The 23533-nt window shown below is 51.8% G+C and overlaps 11 protein-coding genes across 11 annotated transcripts; 6 read left to right on the forward strand and 5 right to left on the reverse strand.

The window, feature by feature from the left end:
* Positions 1 to 106: 106 nt before the first annotated feature.
* On the forward strand, positions 107 to 2932 carry RHO25_007576 (uncharacterized protein; the record flags this gene model as incomplete). Its single annotated transcript, XM_023599759.2, has 2 exons — positions 107 to 214; positions 260 to 2932. 2 exons carry the CDS (start codon positions 107 to 109, stop codon positions 2930 to 2932), a joined length of 2781 nt encoding a protein of 926 aa, XP_023448635.1.
* Positions 2933 to 3303: 371 nt separating this feature from the next.
* On the reverse strand, positions 3304 to 4094 carry RHO25_007577 (uncharacterized protein; the record flags this gene model as incomplete). Its single annotated transcript, XM_023599760.1, has 5 exons — positions 3304 to 3447; positions 3520 to 3550; positions 3630 to 3732; positions 3801 to 3962; positions 4028 to 4094. The coding sequence occupies 5 exons, from the start codon at positions 4092 to 4094 to the stop codon at positions 3304 to 3306; spliced, it is 507 nt and encodes a 168-aa protein (XP_023448634.1).
* A 3869-nt stretch (positions 4095 to 7963) lies between these two features.
* Positions 7964 to 8914, forward strand: RHO25_007578 (uncharacterized protein; the record flags this gene model as incomplete). Its single annotated transcript, XM_065602958.1, has 2 exons — positions 7964 to 8032; positions 8084 to 8914. 2 exons carry the CDS (start codon positions 7964 to 7966, stop codon positions 8912 to 8914), a joined length of 900 nt encoding a protein of 299 aa, XP_065459030.1.
* An 884-nt stretch (positions 8915 to 9798) lies between these two features.
* Positions 9799 to 10620, reverse strand: VMA16 (H(+)-transporting V0 sector ATPase subunit c''; the record flags this gene model as incomplete). The annotated part of the gene is made up of 4 exons (XM_023599763.2): positions 9799 to 9916; positions 9968 to 10276; positions 10370 to 10496; positions 10560 to 10620. The coding sequence occupies 4 exons, from the start codon at positions 10618 to 10620 to the stop codon at positions 9799 to 9801; spliced, it is 615 nt and encodes a 204-aa protein (XP_023449310.1).
* A 336-nt stretch (positions 10621 to 10956) lies between these two features.
* Positions 10957 to 11423, forward strand: TOA2 (Transcription initiation factor IIA small chain (TFIIA 13.5 kDa subunit); the record flags this gene model as incomplete). Its single annotated transcript, XM_023599764.2, has 3 exons — positions 10957 to 11006; positions 11059 to 11206; positions 11280 to 11423. The coding sequence occupies 3 exons, from the start codon at positions 10957 to 10959 to the stop codon at positions 11421 to 11423; spliced, it is 342 nt and encodes a 113-aa protein (XP_023449308.1).
* A 590-nt stretch (positions 11424 to 12013) lies between these two features.
* RHO25_007581 (uncharacterized protein) lies at positions 12014 to 12853 on the forward strand (the record flags this gene model as incomplete). The annotated part of the gene is made up of 3 exons (XM_023599765.2): positions 12014 to 12196; positions 12314 to 12479; positions 12549 to 12853. The coding sequence occupies 3 exons, from the start codon at positions 12014 to 12016 to the stop codon at positions 12851 to 12853; spliced, it is 654 nt and encodes a 217-aa protein (XP_023449309.1).
* Positions 12854 to 13182: 329 nt separating this feature from the next.
* On the reverse strand, positions 13183 to 13374 carry RHO25_007582 (uncharacterized protein; the record flags this gene model as incomplete). The annotated part of the gene is made up of 1 exon (XM_065602959.1): positions 13183 to 13374. One exon carries the CDS (start codon positions 13372 to 13374, stop codon positions 13183 to 13185), a length of 192 nt encoding a protein of 63 aa, XP_065459031.1.
* Positions 13375 to 13383: 9 nt separating this feature from the next.
* On the reverse strand, positions 13384 to 14776 carry RHO25_007583 (uncharacterized protein; the record flags this gene model as incomplete). The annotated part of the gene is made up of 2 exons (XM_023599766.2): positions 13384 to 14604; positions 14657 to 14776. The coding sequence occupies 2 exons, from the start codon at positions 14774 to 14776 to the stop codon at positions 13384 to 13386; spliced, it is 1341 nt and encodes a 446-aa protein (XP_023449313.1).
* A 518-nt stretch (positions 14777 to 15294) lies between these two features.
* RHO25_007584 (uncharacterized protein) lies at positions 15295 to 16625 on the reverse strand (the record flags this gene model as incomplete). The annotated part of the gene is made up of 5 exons (XM_023599767.2): positions 15295 to 15397; positions 15457 to 15774; positions 15834 to 15889; positions 15943 to 16006; positions 16060 to 16625. 5 exons carry the CDS (start codon positions 16623 to 16625, stop codon positions 15295 to 15297), a joined length of 1107 nt encoding a protein of 368 aa, XP_023449314.1.
* Positions 16626 to 19144: 2519 nt separating this feature from the next.
* RHO25_007585 (uncharacterized protein) lies at positions 19145 to 20818 on the forward strand (the record flags this gene model as incomplete). Its single annotated transcript, XM_023599768.2, has 1 exon — positions 19145 to 20818. One exon carries the CDS (start codon positions 19145 to 19147, stop codon positions 20816 to 20818), a length of 1674 nt encoding a protein of 557 aa, XP_023449311.1.
* A 545-nt stretch (positions 20819 to 21363) lies between these two features.
* Positions 21364 to 23378, forward strand: RHO25_007586 (uncharacterized protein; the record flags this gene model as incomplete). The annotated part of the gene is made up of 3 exons (XM_023599769.1): positions 21364 to 21400; positions 21453 to 21566; positions 21616 to 23378. The coding sequence occupies 3 exons, from the start codon at positions 21364 to 21366 to the stop codon at positions 23376 to 23378; spliced, it is 1914 nt and encodes a 637-aa protein (XP_023449312.1).
* Positions 23379 to 23533: the final 155 nt, after the last annotated feature.

Here is a 23533-nt window from a genome sequence, read left to right on the forward strand (position 1 = left end):
GACTCGCCCTCGGCCAAAAGGTCCACGACCGATTTATAGAGGACAGAGGCGTGTCTGATCACCACTGCACGAATCGACCTAGCGCGACACCGACTCACGACTCGTTATGATTTTGCATCACTTCATATCTGCCCTGGCGGCCGTCTTTATTTCATTCGCCAAGACTGCCACTTGTCTACGCCTGATTGTGGAAGCATCCCGGTCGGCAGGAGATGTAAGGCAAGACGTGCGGTATGGCGACTATTCTGACGCCAAGTAGGACCTGAGCTCATTGCAAGTCGCATTGCAGAATGCATTCTCTGAAGACAACGTTTCCTGCTCCGTCCGGCGCCAATTCATCAGCACTGTTTTCTCAGGCTTCTCATTGGAGATTGACAATCCACCGCAGGATCTGCAAACTGTGAAAGAGCGCATTGAGTCCGTTCCCGGCGTAATTGCTGTATGGTCGGCACCTACTTATCGCCTGTCTTCCATTTCTTCATCACCTGCTGCTGCCGGCCGTGAGTCGGAGGGGCATGCGGTCCCAGACCACAATGAGACTAGCAGTCATTCTAGCATTCCCATCCCAATCGAGACTCTGCCACACAGCTTCACGGGTGTGCAGCAGCTTCACGATGCTGGCATCAATGGCCAAGAAGTGCGAATCGCCATGATTGACAGCGGCGTCGACTATCTACATCCGGCTTTTGGTGCTGGTCTTGGTCCCAACTACACTGTGACCTACGGTGTCAACCTCGCGAATGTCACGGAAGAAGCGACTGCGGCGGCGAACATGACCGGCGATCCATTTTCAGAGTGCACGTTTCACGGCACTCACACTACTGGCATCGTTGCTGGGAAACATCCCGCACTTGGCTTCGTTGGGGTGGCCCCCGGAGCACACATTGAACATTATCGCATCTCAGGATGCGATAAGAACATGCACGTTGATATCGACGCTGTGATCCAGGCCATTCTCGCTGCTCATGAACGGAACGTCGACGTTATATCCCTCTCTCTGGAGACTAATGGCGGCCCTTATCCGGACGAAGCGGTTTCGACTATTCTCACTCGCATCGCAGCCGAGGACAACATTGTCATCGTGGTCGCCATGGGTAATAATGGCCGTCAAGGGCCATTCTCCTCCGACTCTCCCGGTTCTGCGACTGGTGTGCTCGCCGTCGGTTCTGTCAACAATCATATGGTGCTGCAATCTCAACCTCGTGCCCAGTTCTCCACCTCCGGAGAGTCTCTCCCGCATGACATACCCTGGTCGCCAGGGACTCCATCGCGATTTCCAGAATCTCTTGAGCTCGCTGCACTCTCGTCGAATGATTCCATTGACGGGGAGGCATGCCACAATATCTCGCAACATGGCGCTTCTCTGCGGACCTCTGCCCTGCTCGTACGTCGCGGGGGATGCACTTTCGATCAAAAAATGTCGCACGTGGTCGCAGCAACGCAGGTGCAGTATGCGCTCATCTATGACAATGAGCCAACAAGCGCCGAGAAGCCAATCTTCGAATTCGACAACGAGTTCCCGGGCATTCGCGGTATCGGCGGTGTCTCGGCAGACACTGGCAAAGAGCTTGTGGATGCTTTGAGATCTGGTCATGAGGTCAGCATCTCCATGGATTCCAACTTCACTTTGATGCCGTACATCGCAGCGCAGAACAACGATCGTCCCAGAGGGGCCGTGTCTCCTGGTAGCTCTTGGGGACCCACAGGGCTGCTCGACATCGCGCCGCACATCATGGCACCTGGGAATGGAATCTGGTCAACAGTTCCTCGAAGCTGGGGTGGTTATTCAACCAAAAGCGGCACTTCTCAAGCGTGCCCTTACGTTTCAGGCTCAGTCGCTCTTCTGAAGCAAGCCCATCCCGAACTCCGTGCTTCAGAGATCCTGCGCCGTTTGAAACTTTCTGCAACACCAATTAGGTTCAATGACGGCACTGAAAAGGCATACAATGTCCTTGCTCCGGTATGGCAACAAGGTCATGGTCTGTTGAATGTGTCTGCTGCAGCCGCTCTACAGACAGACGCTTTCCCGGTGTCTTTGCCTCTCAACGATACCGAGCACTTTCGCAAGACATCACATATCACGATTCGAAATAGCGGGGACTTCACGGCTAAGTACAACATCACATCAATCTCTGCAGCCACTCTCGCCATATATGGAAGAGGCAATAGAAGCTCTATCATCCCTTGGCATGTCGCCAATGACACTGAGGGCCCGCGCACTTCCACCTTCGCGTCTCGTGGATTCTTGGACAACATTCTTCCGATGCACGCTGCCATCACCTTGCAACCTGAAACCATTGAGATCCCCCCGCACGAGTCTAGGAACATAAGCGTCGTTGCAGACATTACGGAATTCCGGAGTTCACGTGATCGTTGCCCGCTTTACAGTGGCTTCATCAACATCACAAGCTCTCGCGACGAATCACTTATTGTTTCGTATGGCGGCCTTGCCTGCAATCTCGAAGACGTTGCCCCTCTCCCTGATCCCGGCACCTACTTGACCGCAGGGAACTACTCCACTATTGAAGTCATTGGCAACAACTTCAAGCCCGTTCACGCCGACACACTATTCAAGCTGCCTACTGCCAATACTTCGGTTCCAACACTAGCGTCGAAGACCATCTATCCTATTCTCAACGTAGAGTTGGCCATGTACAGCCCACGGATCAAAGTCTACGTACTTCGTGAGGACGATGCAACAGGATCCATGGAAAACACCGAGATACAAGCTTATCCAGCAGACGAAAGCACGTCACAGCCTGGTGGTATGAGTCGAGCGGACTCGAAGCATTATCTTTGGCGCGGTCAGCTAGCAGATGGATCCTGGGCCGAACCCGGAAAATACACCTTTGAAGTTTGCGCTGCTAGGGCGTGGATGGCCAAGATGGACTGCCAGAGAACACTGAGATTCGAACTGCAATATCAGGATTGATTCGGTGGATTTCTATATCGATTTATCGCAACCGAAAATTGCACTTCAAGCAGACAATCTCTATACTCTCATCTAGGTTACATGACAAATGGCCCCAAGAAAAAACCGAATTGCCCCATCACCTAAAATATCCCATTGTATTTACGCTTCTGGACTGCTTCGCTCCCATTGAACCTCGAAGTCGACCATTCTCGGATCATCTCAAAATTTCTGCACTCGTGGTATTGATCGGAATCTGTGAAGGTTCGATTCGCGGATTCGAACCATTTCCATGGTATTGGAGTCAGTGAACCATGGCACATGACGGTTTGTCTGATCATATCGATGCAGTGATCTACAGGCGTGGTCGTTAGTTCGGCAAAACGGCAATTTCACTTAGGTCTGACGAATGCAATGGGTCTGATTTTGAAGACGCTGCGGTTCGTACACGACATACCGACGTGATATCTTTCCCATTCGCGATTCGTGCCCTGGGGAAAATAGTATTCGGGATCCAGGAGCTTTCGGAGCATGTTCTGGGGCATAAGTGGTCAGTCGGAATTGACATCGAGTGCAGCACAGGCAAGTTTGGAAGTGCTTTTGCTTACCGTGCAATGCAAAACATGGAACAAATCTAAGCTATTGACGAATTCAAAAGTAAGCAAACGAACGAACCTTTAACTTCTATTGTTGTGATCAACCTGAATACTGTACTCACCCTACCATATACCCAGTATAGAAGTCTTTCTCGACATAATAGTCTTTGTAGCGGGACCCAAAGGCCTCTTTTGCTTCCTGCTCCGTTATGATGAAATACCGTCCTGAATACCGAGGAAAGGAAACCAAAAGTCAGCCAAATAAATCAAATCTCTCCAACGCGCAGCCTTACCTGAAAGCAAGTATTCCCACGCAGAATCAATCTCTGCGGTCGGAGGTCCGACGTACTGCACAGAGCCTTCGGGAAATGTACGATAGGGCACACCATCCTCATCGAAAGCAGCTCCTCCAGTGAAAAGTACCGTCTCTGTTGCAAGAGCTTTACGTGCCGGGGCTATCGGCAAAAATCTTGAAATTAGATAGTTGGACTTTGTCATTAGATCTTTCTGTCTCTCTTACCGAAGTCTGTTGATCTGTAGAGAGTCTTGTCGGAAGTGATGTCGAGTTTTGTGGTTTTACGCCTCATTGATGCTCGCTCGTGTCTCAGGGACCAGAGCGATAGTGCGAAAATTGCAACTACGAGGAAGTAACTAAACGCGATCGAAAAATGTCCTCGATTATTGCTATTCCGGCGTTCATAGCTGGAACTGGGCGTGGTCCCTTTGGTTTTCGATGAGAAATACATTGTTTGCGTATCGAAAACGATCAGTGCTTGCGATGTGATGTGTTGGAGTGCCTAGTAAACAACGCGCTTTGACGGGGTGTAACGGGGGCATTCTACCTCACACTCTACAATCGCATATGTCGCCCGCGGACTACACGACCGCAAATGAGGGCAAGATCCTTGGGATCAGGCTACTCAATTCGAACGCAATGAGTAATATCAGCATGGTCTGTAGAAAAGTATATGTATATCACGTCAGAGTGACAGAGGACCAGGCTCGGGATACCGGGCGCTTCAAATTCTCCGGTCAGTTCTGAAGTTGCACGGTAGGTTTCGATGAACAAGGTTGCTTAGCTGTGGCTAGGATCTAAAGACCTACTTCTCTCACCGACCAGGATAAGCGCCTGTCTGACTCAGGAGGCATGGTCACGAAACGTTTCTCGCAAGAACTTCGGCCGCAAAGGCTTAATGCAACTTCGATGTATAAAGTCGTTGATGGAAACAGTGGCTATACGATCTATGCGGGTCAAAGGTGTGTGCATTCACCTTTATACGAATTTCATTGAGAGACACGGGGCTGTTCTGTGTGAGAGGAACCAAGGAGAAAATCGGAATATTTTGACTTGGTTATTTCGTGATCCTGCGAACGCGTGATGATTGATACGACAGAACGTTCAGACCACCTCTGAAGGTCTACTCGATACTTGTCATCATACAGCCGATCTAGGGTCACCATCTAATCGTCAATCCAGCATCCATTTTACAGAAGACTCTTAGCAACTAGCGTTAGCGGACAATGGTTGCGAAGGAGGTGAAAAGGCGATGAACACTTCGTGATCACCGCGGCGAACCCACGGCAAGGATGTTTACAGTACTGTATTACAGTGTGTCACCTGCATACGGGAAACGGCTCGCAGGGTACCTCTCGATTTTGAGGCATTTGCAACCTTTTTGGCAGTCGATTCGAGGCAGCTTATTGGCAGGAGAGCCTCGAGAGGACCTTGACCTTATATTCCTTGAATCCGCGTATGCTAACCCACGCGCCGGCTTCATTGTGCGTGGGTTCACCCACGTCTTTGGTAGATGTCCGTAAGGGGTAGATGGACAAAATTCTCCCCAGTCTCTCCATCCTAACACGCAGGGAAAATCACCAGCGCCCTGGTCTTGATCTCATCAGGGTCAAGATATGAACTCTCCGTCAAGACTTTGGAGCAGTGCATGGTATGCTGATAGCTCAACCCCGAATGATAAGGTTTTCCAGCAAGAAGCGATCGATGCATTCTTTTCCAGGAGTAAATACAATGAAGCGCATGGTTGGCATTTGTCAAGTATGTTTTGCTCTCGTCTTGTGAGAAGTCATGGTCTGATTTCGTGATGGTGCCTTGAAGGTTTGCATGTAGTGTCCAATTTGTTTTGGTGAGCAGATCGTGCGCAAGGTCCTTGTCCAGGCATCGTTCGGGAAGCCATGCAAAGCTCACGGGATCCCAGTGGCAGCCTTTGAGTCTGGCCTCAGATACCGAGGACCCGCATTCATGCTTGCGGAGGTCGATCTCGTCGTAGGTATATTGCGGTCCTGCAGAGAAGGTGGATTGTCGCCAGGCGAGAAAAGCCGTGGTCCAGGGAAGAACCATTAATATTAGCACCACAATGGCGTTCCTCCAATTAGTTAGTGGAAGTGGTGCGGTGTTTTGGTCATGCTTAAGAGTATCCTTGAAAAGCAGTGGCTTCTGATGCTCCAGATCATGACTGTTCGCATTCCCCTCCATGTGCGTCACTTCTTTATCCATCTTTCGTCTCCGTTGGATCTGTGTCTATGATAATGAGAATGCAGTACCAGCTATCTAGCTGATACATGCCTGGTTGTCGACGAACCTTCTCTTGATAGCTTTTTATTAGCGAGGGGCCGTGAGAAGTGGAACGGAGTACACGTTTCGGTCCTCCTTGTTGTCAACAGTCCCCGGTTGAGGTGTTCCAACTCACGTAATTGAACCCAGGACTTGCCCGCGCGAGCTTGTCGGATAGCGACTTGTCGGAGTTCACCAGTCAAGATTACTTCGGTCCTATAGATCAACTTCGGAAATGAGTCTTCGAGTAAGTGGCTTGATGCAAGTGGAAGTCGGACAGTTGATGATGATGGACTCGTCGCGGCTTTGTGAAATTATACTTTTCCGCAGAGATCTCGTATGGGGAAAAAGTCACCAGCTTGCATGCAGATCAAACCATCATCAACTTACGACATCTCATCCGCGAAGGCCGTATTACAACTTGGCACAGAGGACGAATATGGGGGACCAAAAAGCAAATTACTCTAGACTGTCGATGGCAGAGCCCTCTCCAGAAGAAGAGCTGGGAGGAAGTGGAATGTCTAGCTCTGACGAGCCCTGCACCGCAAGCTCTGGACGATATCGATCGATCACGCAGCGAGCGACAACGGTCTTTGCGGGAGGCCTGATTGCAGGATGCCTGCTTCTACTTTTCCTGCACTGGATTACAGCCAGCATCGATGATCGATTGCTCGCAACGTCTATCGCTTCTGAAGCTTCATACAGTCCTCAAGCAACCATTCTTAGTTGTGGAAGGACAGCATCAGAAGCCCGCTCTCTAGGCTGCCGATTTCAACTATGGTCGTATTCCTGGACGCCATTACCCTGTTACGACGCCGACCTGGATCAAGATTTCCTCGAGATGTACTCCCGCGAGCATGAACGGCAAGGCTGGGGCTACTTTACGAAGCGAATTGCGCCAACCTGGGACGACGCTGTGCCCCTAGATATTCTGCTGAAAGGGGAAGGAAATGGTTTGTGGAGCACGCATGGGCAGCACTGGTGGCATTGTGCGTATTACCAAAAAAAATTCTTCCGTACTCTGGGAGGGGCAGCCTACACTGGCAGCTCCAGCGGCGTCGGGTTACTGGCTGATAGAGATCTGAATTTTACTCATGCGAACCATTGCCAACAAGTGGTAGCAAATGGCTATACGGATCTGAAGAAATGGGACGAGCTGGACTTTCATTTGACCGTTGGGTTTCAGTCTTGTAGCATTCCTTTGCAAGCAAGGAGAATGCAGTAGCTAGGTTGTGTGATCACCGATTTCGGCAGCTGAAGCAAATGATTCGTACAATCTAGAAGACTAGGATCGTAGTCGTGACCCCCATTACTCGGAAGCGTTGTTGCCCATTGAGAGCTCTGTGCTTGGACGTGATGTCAGTTGGTTTGGCTTCGGAGACAGATGTCGTGATGGTCGGTCTCCGTTGGCGTGTGTCTTGTGTCGGAATCAAGCACATACGGATCTGAACCACTAGTACGTCAGCACCAACGGAAATGGTAGCCTCTGCTTCCACTATACCAAGTCGGCCGCGCTCGCGCCCCGATGTCTTCGCTCTCCCGCAGCGACCGGGCTCCGTTCGTACGCTGCCGTAAGAGTGCATAGCGATAGGTTCACATGCTTGCCAAATCTGGGTTGTCTGGGTATCCCAATCGAGTTCAAGTGCCTGAAGGAGCGTGCGGACTCCGGGTTGTACTTGGTCTGCTCTAGCACCGGCTCAGTGTCTCGTCTTGCACAGAGGATCGCACAAGTTGAAACGTGCGATGTACAATATATAAGAGCAGAAGTGAACCACATTGGTCTCCTCCATCTACAGCATCCAAGCAAACACAACAAAGCTCGATCTCACTTCTGCACCATTTTCCACAAACAACATCATAATTTTTCCGCTAGGTCAAGCTGCTACCATGAAGACTTCTACTTTCAGCATCTTCACACTCCTCGCCGCTAGCGCTCTGGCAGCGCCCGTCCAGGAGGTAAGTCTGTCGCTACTAAGTTGCGGATGTCCACTGATAAACGATTCATAGAGAGCCAACGGAGGAGCGATCGCCCTTCGCTCTAACATGGTGCCTTATGAGCGTCGGGATGGAGGCGAATTGTCCACTGCTGACCCTGAGGGTGATCAAAGTGCCGACGCGGTTGAGAACAACAAAGTCCATTACCGTGTTCGCCGCATTCGTCGTGATGGAGGAGAGCTGTCGACTGCGGACCCAGAGGGCGATCAAAGCGCCGATGCGGTTGAGAACAACAAGGTGAACTACCGCCGCGACGGTGGCGAGCTGTCGACTGCGGACCCAGAGGGCGATCAGAGCGCTGATGCGGTTGAGAACAACAAAGTGAACCACCGCCGCGATGGAGGAGAGCTGTCTACTGCGGACCCTGAGGGAGACCAGAGTGCCGATGCTGTCGAGAACAACAAAGTGAACCACCGCCGCGATGGAGGAGAGCTGTCTACTGCGGACCCTGAGGGAGACCAGAGTGCCGATGCTGTCGAGAACAACAAGGTGAACCACCGCCGCGACGGTGGCGAGCTGTCGACTGCGGACCCAGAGGGCGATCAGAGCGCCGATGCGGTTGAGAACAACAAAGTGAACCACCGCCGCGATGGAGGAGAGCTGTCCACTGCGGACCCAGAGGGCGACCAGAGTGCCGATGCGGTTGAGAACAACAAAGTGAACCACCGCCGCGATGGAGGAGAGCTGTCCACTGCGGACCCAGAGGGCGACCAGAGTGCCGATGCCGTGGAGAACAACAAGGTGCACTTCCGTGTGCGCCGTGACGGTGGCGAGCTGTCCACTGCGGACCCAGAGGGCGATCAGAGTGCTGATGCGGTCGAGAACAACAAGGTGCACTACTAGATGTACCACGCCTGGTAAATGCCTCTCGGCATACGGACCAGGTGACCAGGTAGCCAGAATATTCTTCAGGGACTTCGTGGATAACATGCTGGATAGGAATATCGGACACCAATAGAAGTGCGAAATGAGGGCCTCACACCTCGAACTGTTTGTGTAGAGATAAATTTCCTTTGTCAGGATAGATGGACTAAGATTGTTGCGCTGTTGACTTTTTTCACCTCCCTTCCGAACACGCTATCTTCTCAGTTTGCTCGCGCGCCAGAACTTCCTGTGACGAGGTAAGTGGAGCGCAGGTAATGCCGCGGCTTTGCCAAAGTACTCCTGCCTACCCAAAACTGTGACGCGGCTCAAGTCATTTGCGGGGCCCTGCTTTGGCAATTCCAGTTCGCAGGCATGGAGACCGTTCCATACACATATTATGATATATCTGCCATCCGGGCCCGCCTCGAATTGCGGGCGATTGCTAACACTTTCTTTATGTTCGAAACGTGCTCATCGTTCGAGCGTGTCGGGTACGTACAGTTCCCTGTATGCCAGTCAACAGCTTCCGAAGTGTGACCATCGCGGATTGGATCACCTTGAAAGTCCTTGCTCTCAGGAGGCGTCGCCGCTTCACAGGCACAGATGAAAGGTGGACATACGATGAGTTGATGGGATCAGATCAGTGATTCGGTGTGATATTGCCCACGTTTCGTGACAACACATACGTACATACAAAGCCTACCTGTGGCTCTCAGTCCAGTCCCGCTAATTGCATGTGTATCCTTGATGCGCCTGCGAATGCATATCTCCCTGTTGGCGGCCCTGGGTTCAGTGCGATTGCTTTGTCGAAGGCACTGCGACAGCGAAAGACGCCGCAACATCTTCCTTTCCTATACGGACATCTAGTTGCTACCAGGCGCTGTAAAGGGGTCGGCGTTTCCGCTGAGAAGCAGTCCAATGATGAGGCCAAACAGCCCAAGTACGGACGAGAAGATTTCGATGACCAGTACTTTGACGAATCTATGTAATGTTAGTAGAGCTTTCTGGTACCCAGGTCAAAACGAAACTTACAAGCTCGCATCTGCAGCATCGGCGAGCGCTGCACTTGAACCGTTGATGCCTACCGATACGCCACAGATCAAATTGCACGCGCCGACCAATAGCCCTGACCAGAACAGTGCGTATCCTGTGAAGTAGTTGCCAGCAGAGTATATCCCGGGCCCTGACACGTTCTCCAGCTTCGCAGAGAACACGATGCTCATGATGACGCCGTAGATGGCCACGACTTCGCAGAAAATGATCGAGATCAAGTTCTTCGTCCGGATTCGTGGTGCCTTTACGCCTCCTCCGAGGATCGATGTGCCTGTGATAAAAATTCCCCTGTTGCTCGCGTCTCAGCAATCGTCCATGATGATGTTTTCCCACATTTCTCCTTCGCGCGACTCTTTGCGGGCGTCCACCAGATGTACTGACCATGCTGCTCCCACGACTGATAACCCGATGCAAAGCCCAATGCCCGTTGAAGCCCACGCGTACGGCGATATCGATTCGAGGAAGGCGCCGACATTGAAAGCCTCTCCTTCGCCCTGGAAGAGCATATCTGTATTCCCATCTCGTCAGCTTCGCCTCTTCCGCCTCCTGTAGCGCTCTGTGCTTCGCGTACATAGCCCAATAACGGTGAGGGCGGTGCTCGCGCCAGTGGCGCCCCAGTATAAGCCGCCCATTGTTGTCGCTCGTCCTCGGTGATGGATCAGGTGAAAGGCACGTCGAAGATTCACTTGCACGTTTGCCTGTGAGAGCTGTGTGGCTGCATGACATCGGCGAGCTCACAACCTGCGCTAAACCCTTTTCGGATCGCGGCTCCGCCCCGCCTGGCATGTGCCGCCCTGTATACTCACTTCCAATCTGCCCTTTGTCCTGCCTTCTTTCGCCCCAGACACCTCGACAACGATATTTGCTAGGGGGGATCTCACGAACGTCTCATCCGCTCTCCGCGTTCGCCGACAGTAGCGGCACTAGGATCGCTCGACTACGAACACCGCTCGAAACCGCGATCAAAGATGGCGCAACCGGCGCAACAGGGCTTCTATGAGCTCTACAGAGGCACATCGTATGCGCATGAAAGAACAGGTAGGGGCATAATCGCTGACCGCTTCACGCAGTATTGGTCTCGCTCTCGCCGACACGCTGGACGATCTGATCAGTTCGAGGAGGATTGAGCCGCAACTTGCTATGCGCATAATGGCGAACTTCGACCAGCACATCGCGCAAGTTCTCGGAGAGAAGGTCAAGGCACGCATGACATTCAAGGTACGGCATTCAATAGCCAGAGGAGGACAGTTCAATATTGGTTGGTTTGGAGCAAGACTAACGCATCTGATAGGGACATCTCGATGTGTACCGGTTTTGCGACGAAGTCTGGACCTTTGTCATTAAGGACGTCAAGTTCAAGATGGACAACTCCCAAATGATGGAGGCAGAGAAGGTCAAGATCGTGGCTTGCCAGTCCAAGGACAAAGCGCCGTAGAAAGACGATTTCAGGTGTGATGGCAGACGCGAATCCTTGCATCAAAACTGGCCTAAATTCAGATGGGAACATGAAGCTCGAGTGAAAGTGAAACTTGAAGAGGATTGCAAGGCCTTTCATGACACAGTACAATCCTGCAGCCTGGGAGAGGTTGCAACACGATATCCACGAGAACGGAATGACAAGAAACACAAGCGTGCTTATTGAGAGTTAACACGTCAATGCGCGTGCTTGAGAGGGCGCATAAAGTCGAGAGAGAGTGGCCATTGGGATATGGAGGCACAGACTAAGGCTTTGGTGGTTTTAGAGGCATGCATGCGGTAGCAGCCATATCACAAGCCCAGATTCGGAAACAGCAGACCGAACGTAGACATGCAGCAATGTCAAATACGCGGAGCTTTTGAACCCAATCTAACAACCCTCTGCCACCATAATTCGTCTGTAATGTGCTTCTCAGCAACCTGAATGAACAGTATCGCATCACTCGACTGCTGCCAAGACATAGCACATGCCAAGCCACCCCTGCACCTCACTCCATAGCATCGCTTCCATCCTCCTCCTCTATTGGCACTTAGATCTTCACATCCATCATGGCATTCCGTCCAACTCCTCAGTGGCTCACATACGCCATCGCATCCGGCGGCTGCGCAGCCCTTAACGGCGTCTTCGCAAAACTCACCACAACCCAATTAACCACAACCTGGGCAACAGCCATCTCACACATCCTCGGCATGAGAGACGAAAGTGTAATTGTGGAAGGTCTCGTGCGTGGTGTAAGTAACAATGCAACCCATGGAGTCAGGACTCAAACAATCTAGAAAAAAACAAGAAGAGAAGCCTCGAACACTACAAGCACCGGCGTCCTATTGCTGAATTATTCTCTATCACAGTTCTTCTTCCTAATGAACCTCGCCTTCAACGCCGTAATGTGGGGTCTCTTCACAAACGCCCTCCGTCTCGCATCAAGTACTGTCCGCGTGAGCGTGATCAATACAAGCGCGAATTTCATGCTTACGGCGATTTTGGGATGGGTAATTTTTAAGGAATCTCTGCCAGGTAAGCACAATTCAGTTCTTATGCCCAATAACGAATCATGTCGAGCTGACGATTTTTCGTGATTGGTAGGTCTGTGGTGGCTCGGCGCCTCATTCCTCGTAGCAGGATCGGTCATCATTGGGAGACGAGAGGAAGGGAAAGATGCTGAGACTGTTGCGGAGAGAGATCCTACAACCGCGGCCGCTGCTGGCGTGGCCGTAAATTTAGAAACATATACTGATGAGCCGGATGCTCCTCCGCCGAGTGTAAGCAGAACTCCGACCAGTGCGAATTTGGAGACTGGTGGGGCTTATGCTAGTGATGATAGCGACAGCGAGGCGCCCGAGACGATGGACCTGCTGCGACAAGGCGCAGTACCAGACGCAAGTAGATGAAAGGATAGCATTGGAAGTGAACTATCACTCTCAGAGATTTTGCCCTTTCGAAGAGCATGCAAGTCTTACCCATTGGCACGAACCTGGTAAACCCAAGGGCTGACCGAGCGTGGTGAAGCATCGATACTTTATTCACTACCTATGGCAACGCAGGAAGTATGCAAAGAAAGCGAGTGGAATTTGTAAGCAGGTACTGCTGATTTTCATTCAGTAATGCTTTTTAGCTGAGTATCTCCTCTTCTGTGCTGCATCATCCATTTCATGCATCGTCATCTCATCATAGTCTTCACAAAGTCCTCTGCTCTCGGTGCCAAATCCTTGCACTGCTTTCACTGGTCCTCTGTATACTGCAGCTGCAGTTTCCCGTCCTTGTCCTTGAATGACCAGCCAATGACGACTGGACCTTGCGAGGCATCGGGATCTGGCGATGAAGCTCGACTTGAGGGTGGGAAACCGGACACAGCGGAGTCGCTATCATCGTGTCGCTTCGCCGGAACGGCAACACGCTCTCCCAAATCCATCGCAGTCTTCTATCGTACGCTGGCGTTGATCAGAGTTGGCACGGTACACTCGCCCTGCTTGGTTCTCAATTTGGCAATCTCGGTCTTGCCGCTGTCTTTGAGCTTCTCGACCTTGGTTGGTTCGTAGGCAACAACCTTGTCCGCAGTCGTCGTGAAGCCGACCTGGTTGTCTTCCCAGACCTTCTTCTTTGGGTTCAACACAGCGTCAGGCTCGCCCTCGAATCCCTCAAAGTAGACACGCTCACCGGCCGGAGCGTCAGCTGGAGGGTTGACGAGCTCGACAGGACCAGCATGGTCGTCATCGCCCCGTGGTGAGGCAGCGAGGACCATGGCACATGACTTGATTCCACGCATAGTGACAGGTTTGAGATTGCAGACTGCCACGATCTTGCGGTTCTGCATCTCCTCGAGTGGGATGAGTCCATTCAAGCCAGAGCACACCGTTCGCACGGTCTTGCCCTCGTACTCGGATGTGTTGTCTGTGCCCGGAGCATCTCCACAATCGATTGTGCTGACAAAGAGCTTCTCAGCGTCTGGATGTTGGATGGCCTTCAGAATATGCCCCACCCGGAGATCGATGAGAGCAGGGCCGAACGGCTTGTCTGGGGCTGGGGCATTCTTGGGCTGCTTCGGCTGCTTCTCCTTCTTGGGCTTCTCCTTCTTCTCACCAGGTGTTGCTGCACCTACAGCATCTGCCACTTTGTCGCCAAGGTCCTTCTTCTCTTTCTTTGGCTTCTGGTTCTCCGCTTGTTTCGTCGCGTCGCTGGCTGCGGACGTGACTGTCCCTCCTGCTGCTGCTGCACTGTCTGCACCTGCCGCGGCCGCTGCTGCCTTCTCCTTCTTCTTTCGCTCCTTCTCAGCCTTGGCGTCGATTGGCTTGATCGGCGACACGACATTGCTGGCGTCGATCTCAACCTTCTCGCTGTCTTCCACCTTCAGGCCGAACAATTCAGCATTCTGGAGGAAGTCGACGAAGCGTGTGATATGGTGATAGCCTTGTTCTCCGGTGCGCTGCTCTGGTGTCCAGCTCTTCACCACGGGAGCAAGCTTCGTGTAAAGCGCAATGTCTGCGACACTAGGTTTGCTGCCGAGAATGGTGGTGCGCGATGCGAGGTGGGTGTTCAGGTGGGATAAGCGCTCGGCCGTCTTCGCAGCGTCTTCGTTGGGTGATGCAATGTGGGCGGCAGTGGTGGACCACTGATCGATGTCTGTCTTCTCGGCGGGCGAGTACTAAACTCACACGTTAGCGATGCTGGGTAGCGCAATTGATCGTGTGCCGTACTTCGATGGTTGTAAAGATGGCTGAAGTCAGCTTAGCTGGATCGCTATCTGCTCCCTTGGCCTGAGGGTATGACTTTTCGATGAGGCTCTTGACCTTGTCGTCCAGAGGTGTTGCTGCCATACTGACTATTCGGCTGGACCCAAAACTTCGAGATCGGAATTGTTGTCGTTGTGGGCTATTTCGCTCTATGCGTTGAAGGGATGTGGGTCGTTTTGTCGCCCTCGCGAGCAGTCGAACAGAGCGAAGAGTCTTCAGTTTGGCGGCCAGTGCAAGTGCTTTGGAAATGACGAACGATGTCCCTCTCAAGAAAACAGCACTACAGTCATTGAAGAAGCAGCCCACCAGGAATCCTTGCTAGCGCCTCGGCTCAGCTTCCGAAAGTCAGTTGCCGTCTCAAGTCTCGTCCCCTTTCTTCCTTCTACGCGTTTGTCTCACGACCAGTATGATATGATTACATTTCTTGCAAGACGTTCTCGTTGTGATCTGGAATCGCCCAGTTTGAATTTTGCTGAGCCAGCCCAGCCTCTGTTCATGTACGCTACGAAATAGTATGCTAAGCTCCAAACGAGGGACTCGTAAATCGATCATCGTAAACGAAAGTCCAACTGACGTAAACCAGCCTCGTATTCCTTCCAGACTCATGCGAACGCCTTCAAAATCGGCGTGTAGGTACTATAAGCCGGACCATCCTTAGGCTCAAGGGAGAACATGTAGTTTCCCCACCATGGACCAGCAGACCACCTAAATAAACCATCAGCATCATTTCACGAGTTCACTTTTAGAATACGACAACGACTTACCAAGCAGCTCCAGTCCAAACATCCGAATTCTTAACCATATAATTCAACATATCCTTAACAGCAGCCTGACACTGTCCATTAACACCACCAGCAAACTCGCCAAGGAAGCCCTTTTTCTTGTTCGCTCGGAGCCAGTTCGTTGCGGCGACGAGGCGTTCGCTACCGATTGTGGCGCTGATACAATTTGGTGAGGTTCCGCTTCCGTCGGTGTCGAGGTATTGATGCATTTGGTAGATGAGTTTGTTTTCGGTGTCGGTAAGATTGCCCATTGTTTCGGCGTTGGTGAGGCCGTCGGTGCCTTTGGCTGTTGTCCAGGTCCTGGGTGGTGGGGTTAGTATGGGGATCTTGTATGCGGTGGGTGAAGGGACGGTGCTTACCAGGCGCCGGTCCAGGCGTTGCCTTCGACGTGGATGGTTTGCTTGGCTCCTGCGGCCTGAGAGAACAAAGGATCAGCAGATTGGTGACGAAAGTGTTTTCGAGACTTACCCGGATGCCGTTGATGGCCGCTTGGTTCATATCTGCTACCACACGTCCGGACATGCCCCAGAATCTGTTTATCGAATTAGCAAATCCATGGCAAGACTGTTTGGATTCAATCCATACTCATTGTTAGTATCATAGATAACCTTATCATTATTCTTATACACCGCGGCAACATTCCTCCACCACGTCCCAAAATCACTCGTCGAAGTCATGATTTGCCCGTAAAATCTTCCGTAATTATGTGGCTGAATCATAGCATACGCGCCCTTGGAAGTGATGGCATTGATGGTCTGAGTCAAATTCGCCAAGTAGTATTTTTCGAAGCCAGAAGTCAACCCGCCGGGGGTCAGTCTTTCCTGCTGGATGTTGATGCGAAAGACATTGAAGCCTGAGTCGATTTTGCCCTGGATCGTGGAGAGATCTGGCCAGATGTAGTCTTTGTTGTAGAGACCTGGGAGAGCTGTGCCGAACTCGGGACCAGCTTCGTTGATTCCAAGATATTGGAGTTTGCGGCCACGGCTTTCGAGAGTTGGGGCGCTGGTTGCTAGGCCAAGGAGGGCCGCCAGGGCTAGGATGTGGGTGGAAAGCATTCCGAAATGATTGTTGGTTGTAATGAGCGAGATGGCTGTTCGTGTTCGAAGCTTGCTGAGGAGAGAAGGGCTGTCGAGCAGCAAAAGGTCAGACATATATGCTTCCACGGTTTGGGCTCTGTCAAGAGCAGGTCACAGCCATGAGTGCCTTCGTTGGACGCGACTCCGCATTTGACAAGCCAGTGTTACCTCTGCGGATCTTTTGTCTCCGTAGCAGAGATGGCGTTGTGTCTCCACAGCCTGCGTGGTGCTCCAGTGACACGCCCCAGTTCAGAAATCACTGTACTTCTTCAGCCTGAAATTTGCCAACTAGCACTTTGAAACGAAGCCACAGGGCTAAGCGAAGAACATAGATGTTCGGTGTCACGGTCCGCCAGGCCATACTATACTTTGGTCAGCTAGCTACCTCAGCCCTAGAGGAGAGTATAGGACCTTGCACGGATTAACGAGACGATTCGATGCTTCAAAGGCTTATTCGTTCCAGTAATCAGGTGTGACAGGTCGCAAAAGGCTCGGTTGTATGCCGATGGGACATCCTCCACAAGGTCAGCGCGAGCCCTTCTAAGGAGAGGGGGAAAATTCGACTAGGGAGAGGGGGAAATGTAATCCACGTAATGCTCCACGACACTCGACCTGCACGACACTGCCGCCTCTCTCGATACTCGCCTTCGGCTCGGTCTCGTTCGTTGCCTAAAAAGAAATATGCTCGCTACTTCGAACGACGTGCTTGCCTTACGCGCTCGGGTATCGTACGTCGTCGCTGTGCTCGTACCTCGCTGCTCCGAGTACTCACTTCGCTCGCAAGCTCGCCTCGCTTGTCCGAGCATAATGTTAAATCCTAGGGGAGTCAGAACTATGCGGCACTTCCGCTTTGAGGATATGTTTGTTTTCCCCCTCTCCATAGTCGAATTTTCCCCCTCTCCTTAGGGCTCGCGCAAGGTCAGTTGACCCTGCGCTTGATTTAATATATCTGATGCGATTTGCTGGTCGGACTGGGTCGTTTCCGAATAGCTTATATGCATGTTTAATTGCACGTCTTCGATCCTTCCGGGATCTCGTTCCAGGGAGCCTCTGGCTCTCGTTGTTCTTTCTATACGAGCGGTATGCAGCATAGTCATCAAGACGGAGTCTTTGGTTCACGGGGATTTAGGCTGATGTGGAACACGTGAGCTGGTGGGTACTCCCCAATATGGCACCTTCCTGGCGGTAAGTCTTCAGATCGATTTCGTGTTGTTGCTCTGCCTTGTAGGTGTGATAGGTGGCGGTCTGTGTATGATGCAGTCAGTTGATGGAACAGCTTCCTTCGTGCATCATCGTTGTCCCCCAAAGCGTTGCGCTTCAGCATAGTCTGTGGCCAGGCTAGGCCGGGCGTTCATGTCCCAGCAAGTGTCCTCGGACATCGGATCCTACGATTTCTGCAGATTTGACTCGGAACAGCAGTCTGGACGCCTGCGTCTACACAGAATTAGTAAATTAGATCACGGCGATTTCTCCGCCATACAGCATAGTTGCTGCGAGTGACGACTGTAGGCGCCTCGCGTGGTAGGGAACACGTGTTCAAAGACATCTGCGGGGATTCATTTCACGGCCAAGCAGAGTCTCGAACGCATCGCTCAGCTCAGTCGCTTGCGAGATTGCTGTGGCCATCGTGTGTATCTCACGCCCCGACGGCTTCTGTCTCCGGTCCGGAGTGTGCTTCAAGCGTCGCCCAAGGTCGACCCCATATGGCGCTGAGTCGGCAAGTGCTCCGTCTGGCCCTTTCTGTGCGCTCGAGTGATGGCGACAGCTTGTCTCGATTTCGAACCTACTCCAAACTGCTCTTCTTCGATCACACCGGACGCACCCGCTCTTTCCAGAGAGCCCCGCTGCTCAACCGCGGAGATTGTGATTTGTTCGATACGCACCGTGCTGTAATTCAGCTCCCGTCTCCTGCTACAATCAATGTGGCCTTGGGTGATGCTGTTCAGTCCGGGCTGTGAGTGGATGCTCTTTCAGTGGTTCAGCTGCCAAGGCAGGCACCCCTCGATCGGGGCCTTGCAAACCTGAGGCAACAACTACTCACCTCCAACGACAACCACGGGACAAACCCAAATATCCTTCATCACTACCTCCTATCTCACGTTCCATTGTGCCATCGCATAGCCCACGATCCTGTTCCCGCCGATTCTCCTTCCACAGAGGTCGACTCGTCGCTGCATGTGAACGGAAAATGTCCATTTGCGCTAGCCATTGGCGCTTCTTATTATGCTTCCTGCAGCTTTGCATGTCATGCCTATGCATGTCTCTCGAAGCTATGCTACTGCAGCCATCGACCTCGAGCGTCTACCGTGTAAGATGAGAGGAAAAGGTAAGCACAAAGCTACCAATTCTTCATTAGTACTGCCGCAACCTGCTCTTAAGCCTCGACCCTCAGATCCCATTGGACGACTCATTCTGGCATCAAGTAGCTCTGGAGCTGTAACTTTTCTGCAACCACACCGCAAAGTCTCGAGTGACCGTAGCCTGCGTCATAGTGCAATAACCCTTTTAGGTTTTAGGTTTCACATATATCTGATCGGTCTTCACATTTCAACTTCACCATACAGCCAGAAAGCGGCGGAGGACCTCATGCTATTATGCCAGGACAATCGACAAAGTCAGAAGACTTCGGTGGCGAATCAGAGCCTTATCCCGACTCATTGTGGGAATGGCTCTCGGATGAAGGGTCGAACAATCGCACTCGGCCTGCGTTCTATGCGTACAATGGTCAAACGAGAGAGGTCACAACATCTCTGGAATATGGAAAACTTCTTGACCGCGTTGAGATACTAGCTGGTGCGTGTACCAGCTCCGGAATTGCAGCTCGCGACACGATTCTTGTCATCCTGGACAATTCCGCCGCAGAATACTGGACCGTATTGTTTTGGCTGGCAGTGAGACTGGGTTTAGCGTTCGCGCCTCTGGATACCAGTATCTTCAGGCGACCCGAAGAGCTCCAGTCCATGGTCGAGTTACTCGAGCCGAAGGTAGTTGTAGTGCAGCATATGGACTGCGCTCGGGAATGGGACAAAATGGCATTCGAACAAACGCCAGTGTTGCGGCTCGTATGTGAGACGCCGACTGAGCAGTCTCCGACCTGGACAATACTGGATACATTGGGAGCCGCGAAAGAATCCGCACCTTATCCGGAAGTTCATCTCGATGATGTTGCCATGATCGTCAACACGAGTGGGTCCACAAATCTGCCCAAATGCTGTCCCATAACTGTACGCATGCTCATCTCCGAGATCCGGCAGTACCACTCTATGCATCTTTCGAGGTTCACCCCCTCGGCAAAGCATCTTATCTCAATATCGATATCACGTCCAATCGCCTATCTGGCGTGTGTTAACACCTGGAGAGGAGGTGGCGCGACAGTCTTCGTCAGCGGAGGTTTCGATGCCAACACAACTTCTGCAGCAATTCAGGATCTGGCTTGTACACACGCATGGTTTGTGCCTGCGATGATCAATATCCTACACGCTGCCAAGGATCCCACCACTCTGGAAAGTCTCCAGACCGTGTTTATGTCAGGAGACACAGCTGGCAAGGAGGCTATTGAGAAAGCGAGAAGTCTGTTGCCTTCCGACTGCCATATGATCCCGCATTGGGGTATGTCAGAAGGAGCTCCACTTTTTGGATACACTAAATCCGAGGAAATCAGTTTCGAGAAGAGTTCGGCCATTGCTGGCATCGGACGTGCATTACGTGGAACAAGAGTGCGGATCTGCAAAAGCGGCTGCGTTTCAGTTGTTCCACAAGGAGAGCAGGGTGAACTCCATGTCAATTCCGATTCAATGATAGACCACTACCTTGGGAATCGAAGCGAAGAAGACTTTTACGATGACGATGCAGGGCGATGGTTCAAAACGGGCGATACTGCCGTTATGGATGCTTCTGGGATCATCTACATCGTTGGCCGAACGAAGGATATCATTGTCTACAGAGGCAGGAACATTGTTCCCGCTGTGATACAGAGACACCTTCAGGCAAAATTTCCTGCAGAATGGGTAGTCGTTGGACTCAAACATGAGTTGAACGGTGAGGTACCTGCTGTCGTCACGAAGGAGCTCCCAACAACAAAAGACGATGTACTAGGGTATGCGAAGCACGCCAACATCGAGGATTCTCATCTGGCAGGTGGAATTCATACATTGAAAGAGCTGGGATTTGAAGATTGGCCTTACAATGCGACTAACAAAATACAGAAGCGAGATTTGATTACCGCCATCGAGAGTATGCGGTCGCAGAATCGCGAGCAGGCGATCTGAAACTACAACGCTATACGATTGTTTATTGAGCGCGCTAGTCGATGGTCGAATTGAAGGAAGGACCGGCATGCCTTACAAAGAGTGCCTTCTGTTGCCATACACATCTTCGAGTGCTTGCAACCGTCTATCATGGGAGGATGAAGACGTGCACACTTTTTAGGGAGCATGTCGCGACCACGCTGCATGTCCACCATCTGACATCGCATTCAGGGTGTCGCGCTTGGCGTCACGACTTCACCTTGAACTTTCCCTCTGCATTTCATATCACAACATCATCTCCAATCAATAGCGACTATACCTGCGCTTCGCTCCCCATCGAATTGTGATCACGGAAAGACTATGCATCGATTTCATGACTCGCCAGCTCAATGTCTGCTGCAGGTGACCCCGCAATTGGCGTCCGCCGCTGTACCTGCATCCTTAGTCTAGGCCGAGGGCTACGACGGGCCTCCACATTAGACTTCGGATACTTCGGTTCTCTTCTCTAGATCTACAATATGTCTAGAGAGTCACCTTGCCTAGGCAGTCCTCTCGAATATTCCATCATGGCGGCAGATTCAACCCGGCCCATTCGCATTGCTAGTATGCTTGTCCGGGAAATGTTCTTGCGAACTCCAAGCTCACACTTGAACAGGTGTCTCCGGCTCCGTATCTGACCGCCGACATGCTATGCTCATGTTTGCCAAGAATCATCCCAACGATCCTGTTGACGTTATCATTGGGGACTTTATGAGCGAGGCAAACATGAGTACGATCATCCGCTGTCTCGCAGCAACAATTACTTACGCGGCTTATAGCTTCTAGAGGTGCCCTGAAAGCAGAGAGCGCTGCAATTGCAGCATCCGAGACTCGTGATACCGATCAACATGTCACGAGCCTACTTTCATCAGGTGCCACAGATGCATATGAACCAACATTTCTGGAAGCTCTGGCCCCAGCGCTCCCGTATATCGCCAAACACAAGATCAAAGTTGCAGTCAATGCTGGTGCTTCTGATACGGAGAAGCTTCATCAGGTCGTCATGGAGATGTGCAAAAAAGGGTCACACGATCTGAAGGCGGCTTGGGTCAGTGGTGATGAGGTATTTCCAGCGATTCAGCGAGCCCGCAAAAATGGTTCCAGCAAGTTCGAGAATGTTTGCACAGGAGAGGTACTGGATGAGTGGAAGCATAGACCAATCTACGCACAGGCCTATCTCGGAGGACTAGGAATCGCAGCGGCTTTCGCAAAGGGTGCGGACATTGTGGTTTGCGGCCGTGTTAGCGATGCATCTCCGGTAATTGGTGCAGCATACTGGTGGCATGGCTGGACACGAGATATGCTTTCTGAACTTGCGAATGCATTTGTTGCGGGCCACATGATTGAGTGCAGCAACTACGTCGTTGGCGGAAACTTCACGGGGTTCAAGTCACTGGAATTCAAGAACTGGAAAGACATCGGTTACCCGATCGCTGAGATATCAAGAAGTGGCAACGTTGTCATCACGAAAGGTCAAGGCTGGGGCGGAGGCGAAGTCAGCGTCCAGACATGCTCAAGTCAACTCTTGTACGAGATCCAAGGACCTTGGTACTTCAACAGCGACGTTACCGCCGTCCTCGACGAGATGTGGTTCGAACAAGTGGGCACAGACAGAGTGGCGCTACGAGGCATACAAGGCGACCTCCCACCTCCCACCACGAAAGTTGGCCTCACAGCAAAAGGGGGCTATCAAGCAGAGGTCCACTGGCTCCTCGTCGGTCTCGATATCGCTGAGAAAGCGCGCATGATGGAACTGCAACTCCGCCACGCCCTCGCCCCGTACTCATCCAAATTTACCCTTCTCAACTTCAGCACCAACGGCACAGCAGCGGAGAATCCAACAAACCAAGCTTCAGCCACAGTCGACTTCCGTGTCTTCGCCCAAGCGAAGGAAGAAGCTGATCTCGCTCCAAACAAATTCCTCCGCGTTTGCATCGACTGCATCATGCAAGGATACCCAGGCGCGACTTTCCAACTGGACATTAGACAAGGTTTTCCGAAGCCATGTTACGAATATTATGTGACTTTGTTACCGCAGACTGAAGTCGATCACAGGGTACATGTATGGGATGGATCGAGTTTGGAAATTCCGCCTCCGGAGAACACGAAGGCGTATCCCAAGAACCAGCCGGATTCTCCTTCGACGCCCTTGGAAGAGCAAGTCAACCTCTCATCAAACCCATTCGGTCCCACAACACCCGGACCCCTCGGCTGGGTCGTTCACGCTCGCTCAGGAGACAAAGGCTCGAACGCTAATGTCGGGTTTTGGGTGCGGTTCCGAGACGAATATGCTTGGTTGCGGAATCTGCTTTCTACAGAAAAGGTCAAAGAACTGTTAGGAGAAGAATATGATAGGAAGAAATCTATTGAGAGATTTGAGTTGCCGAATATGCTGGCGGTACATTTTGTGCTCAAGGATCATTTGGATCGTGGGGTGAGTTGTTCGAGTAGTTATGATGTTTTGGGGAAGAATGTTGCGGAATTTTTGAGGGCGAGGTGGGTGGATTTGCCGAATAAGTTTTTGGGGAGGGGGAAGTTGTAAGAGTAGAGAGAGAGAGCTGAGCGAATTGTCAAGATTTCAGAAGCTACATTTCTTTTCGCTGCATGGCAGCGCAGCGATGTTGATCTATGCTGATTGCGTCTCGCCCTTGAGGCATCGGCCGCCGCAGAGCGGTCTAACGATACAAAGTACCATGC

Source organism: Cercospora beticola, chromosome 5, assembly GCF_033473495.1.
Source record: "Cercospora beticola chromosome 5, complete sequence".
NCBI classification, from domain to species: domain Eukaryota; kingdom Fungi; phylum Ascomycota; class Dothideomycetes; order Mycosphaerellales; family Mycosphaerellaceae; genus Cercospora; species Cercospora beticola.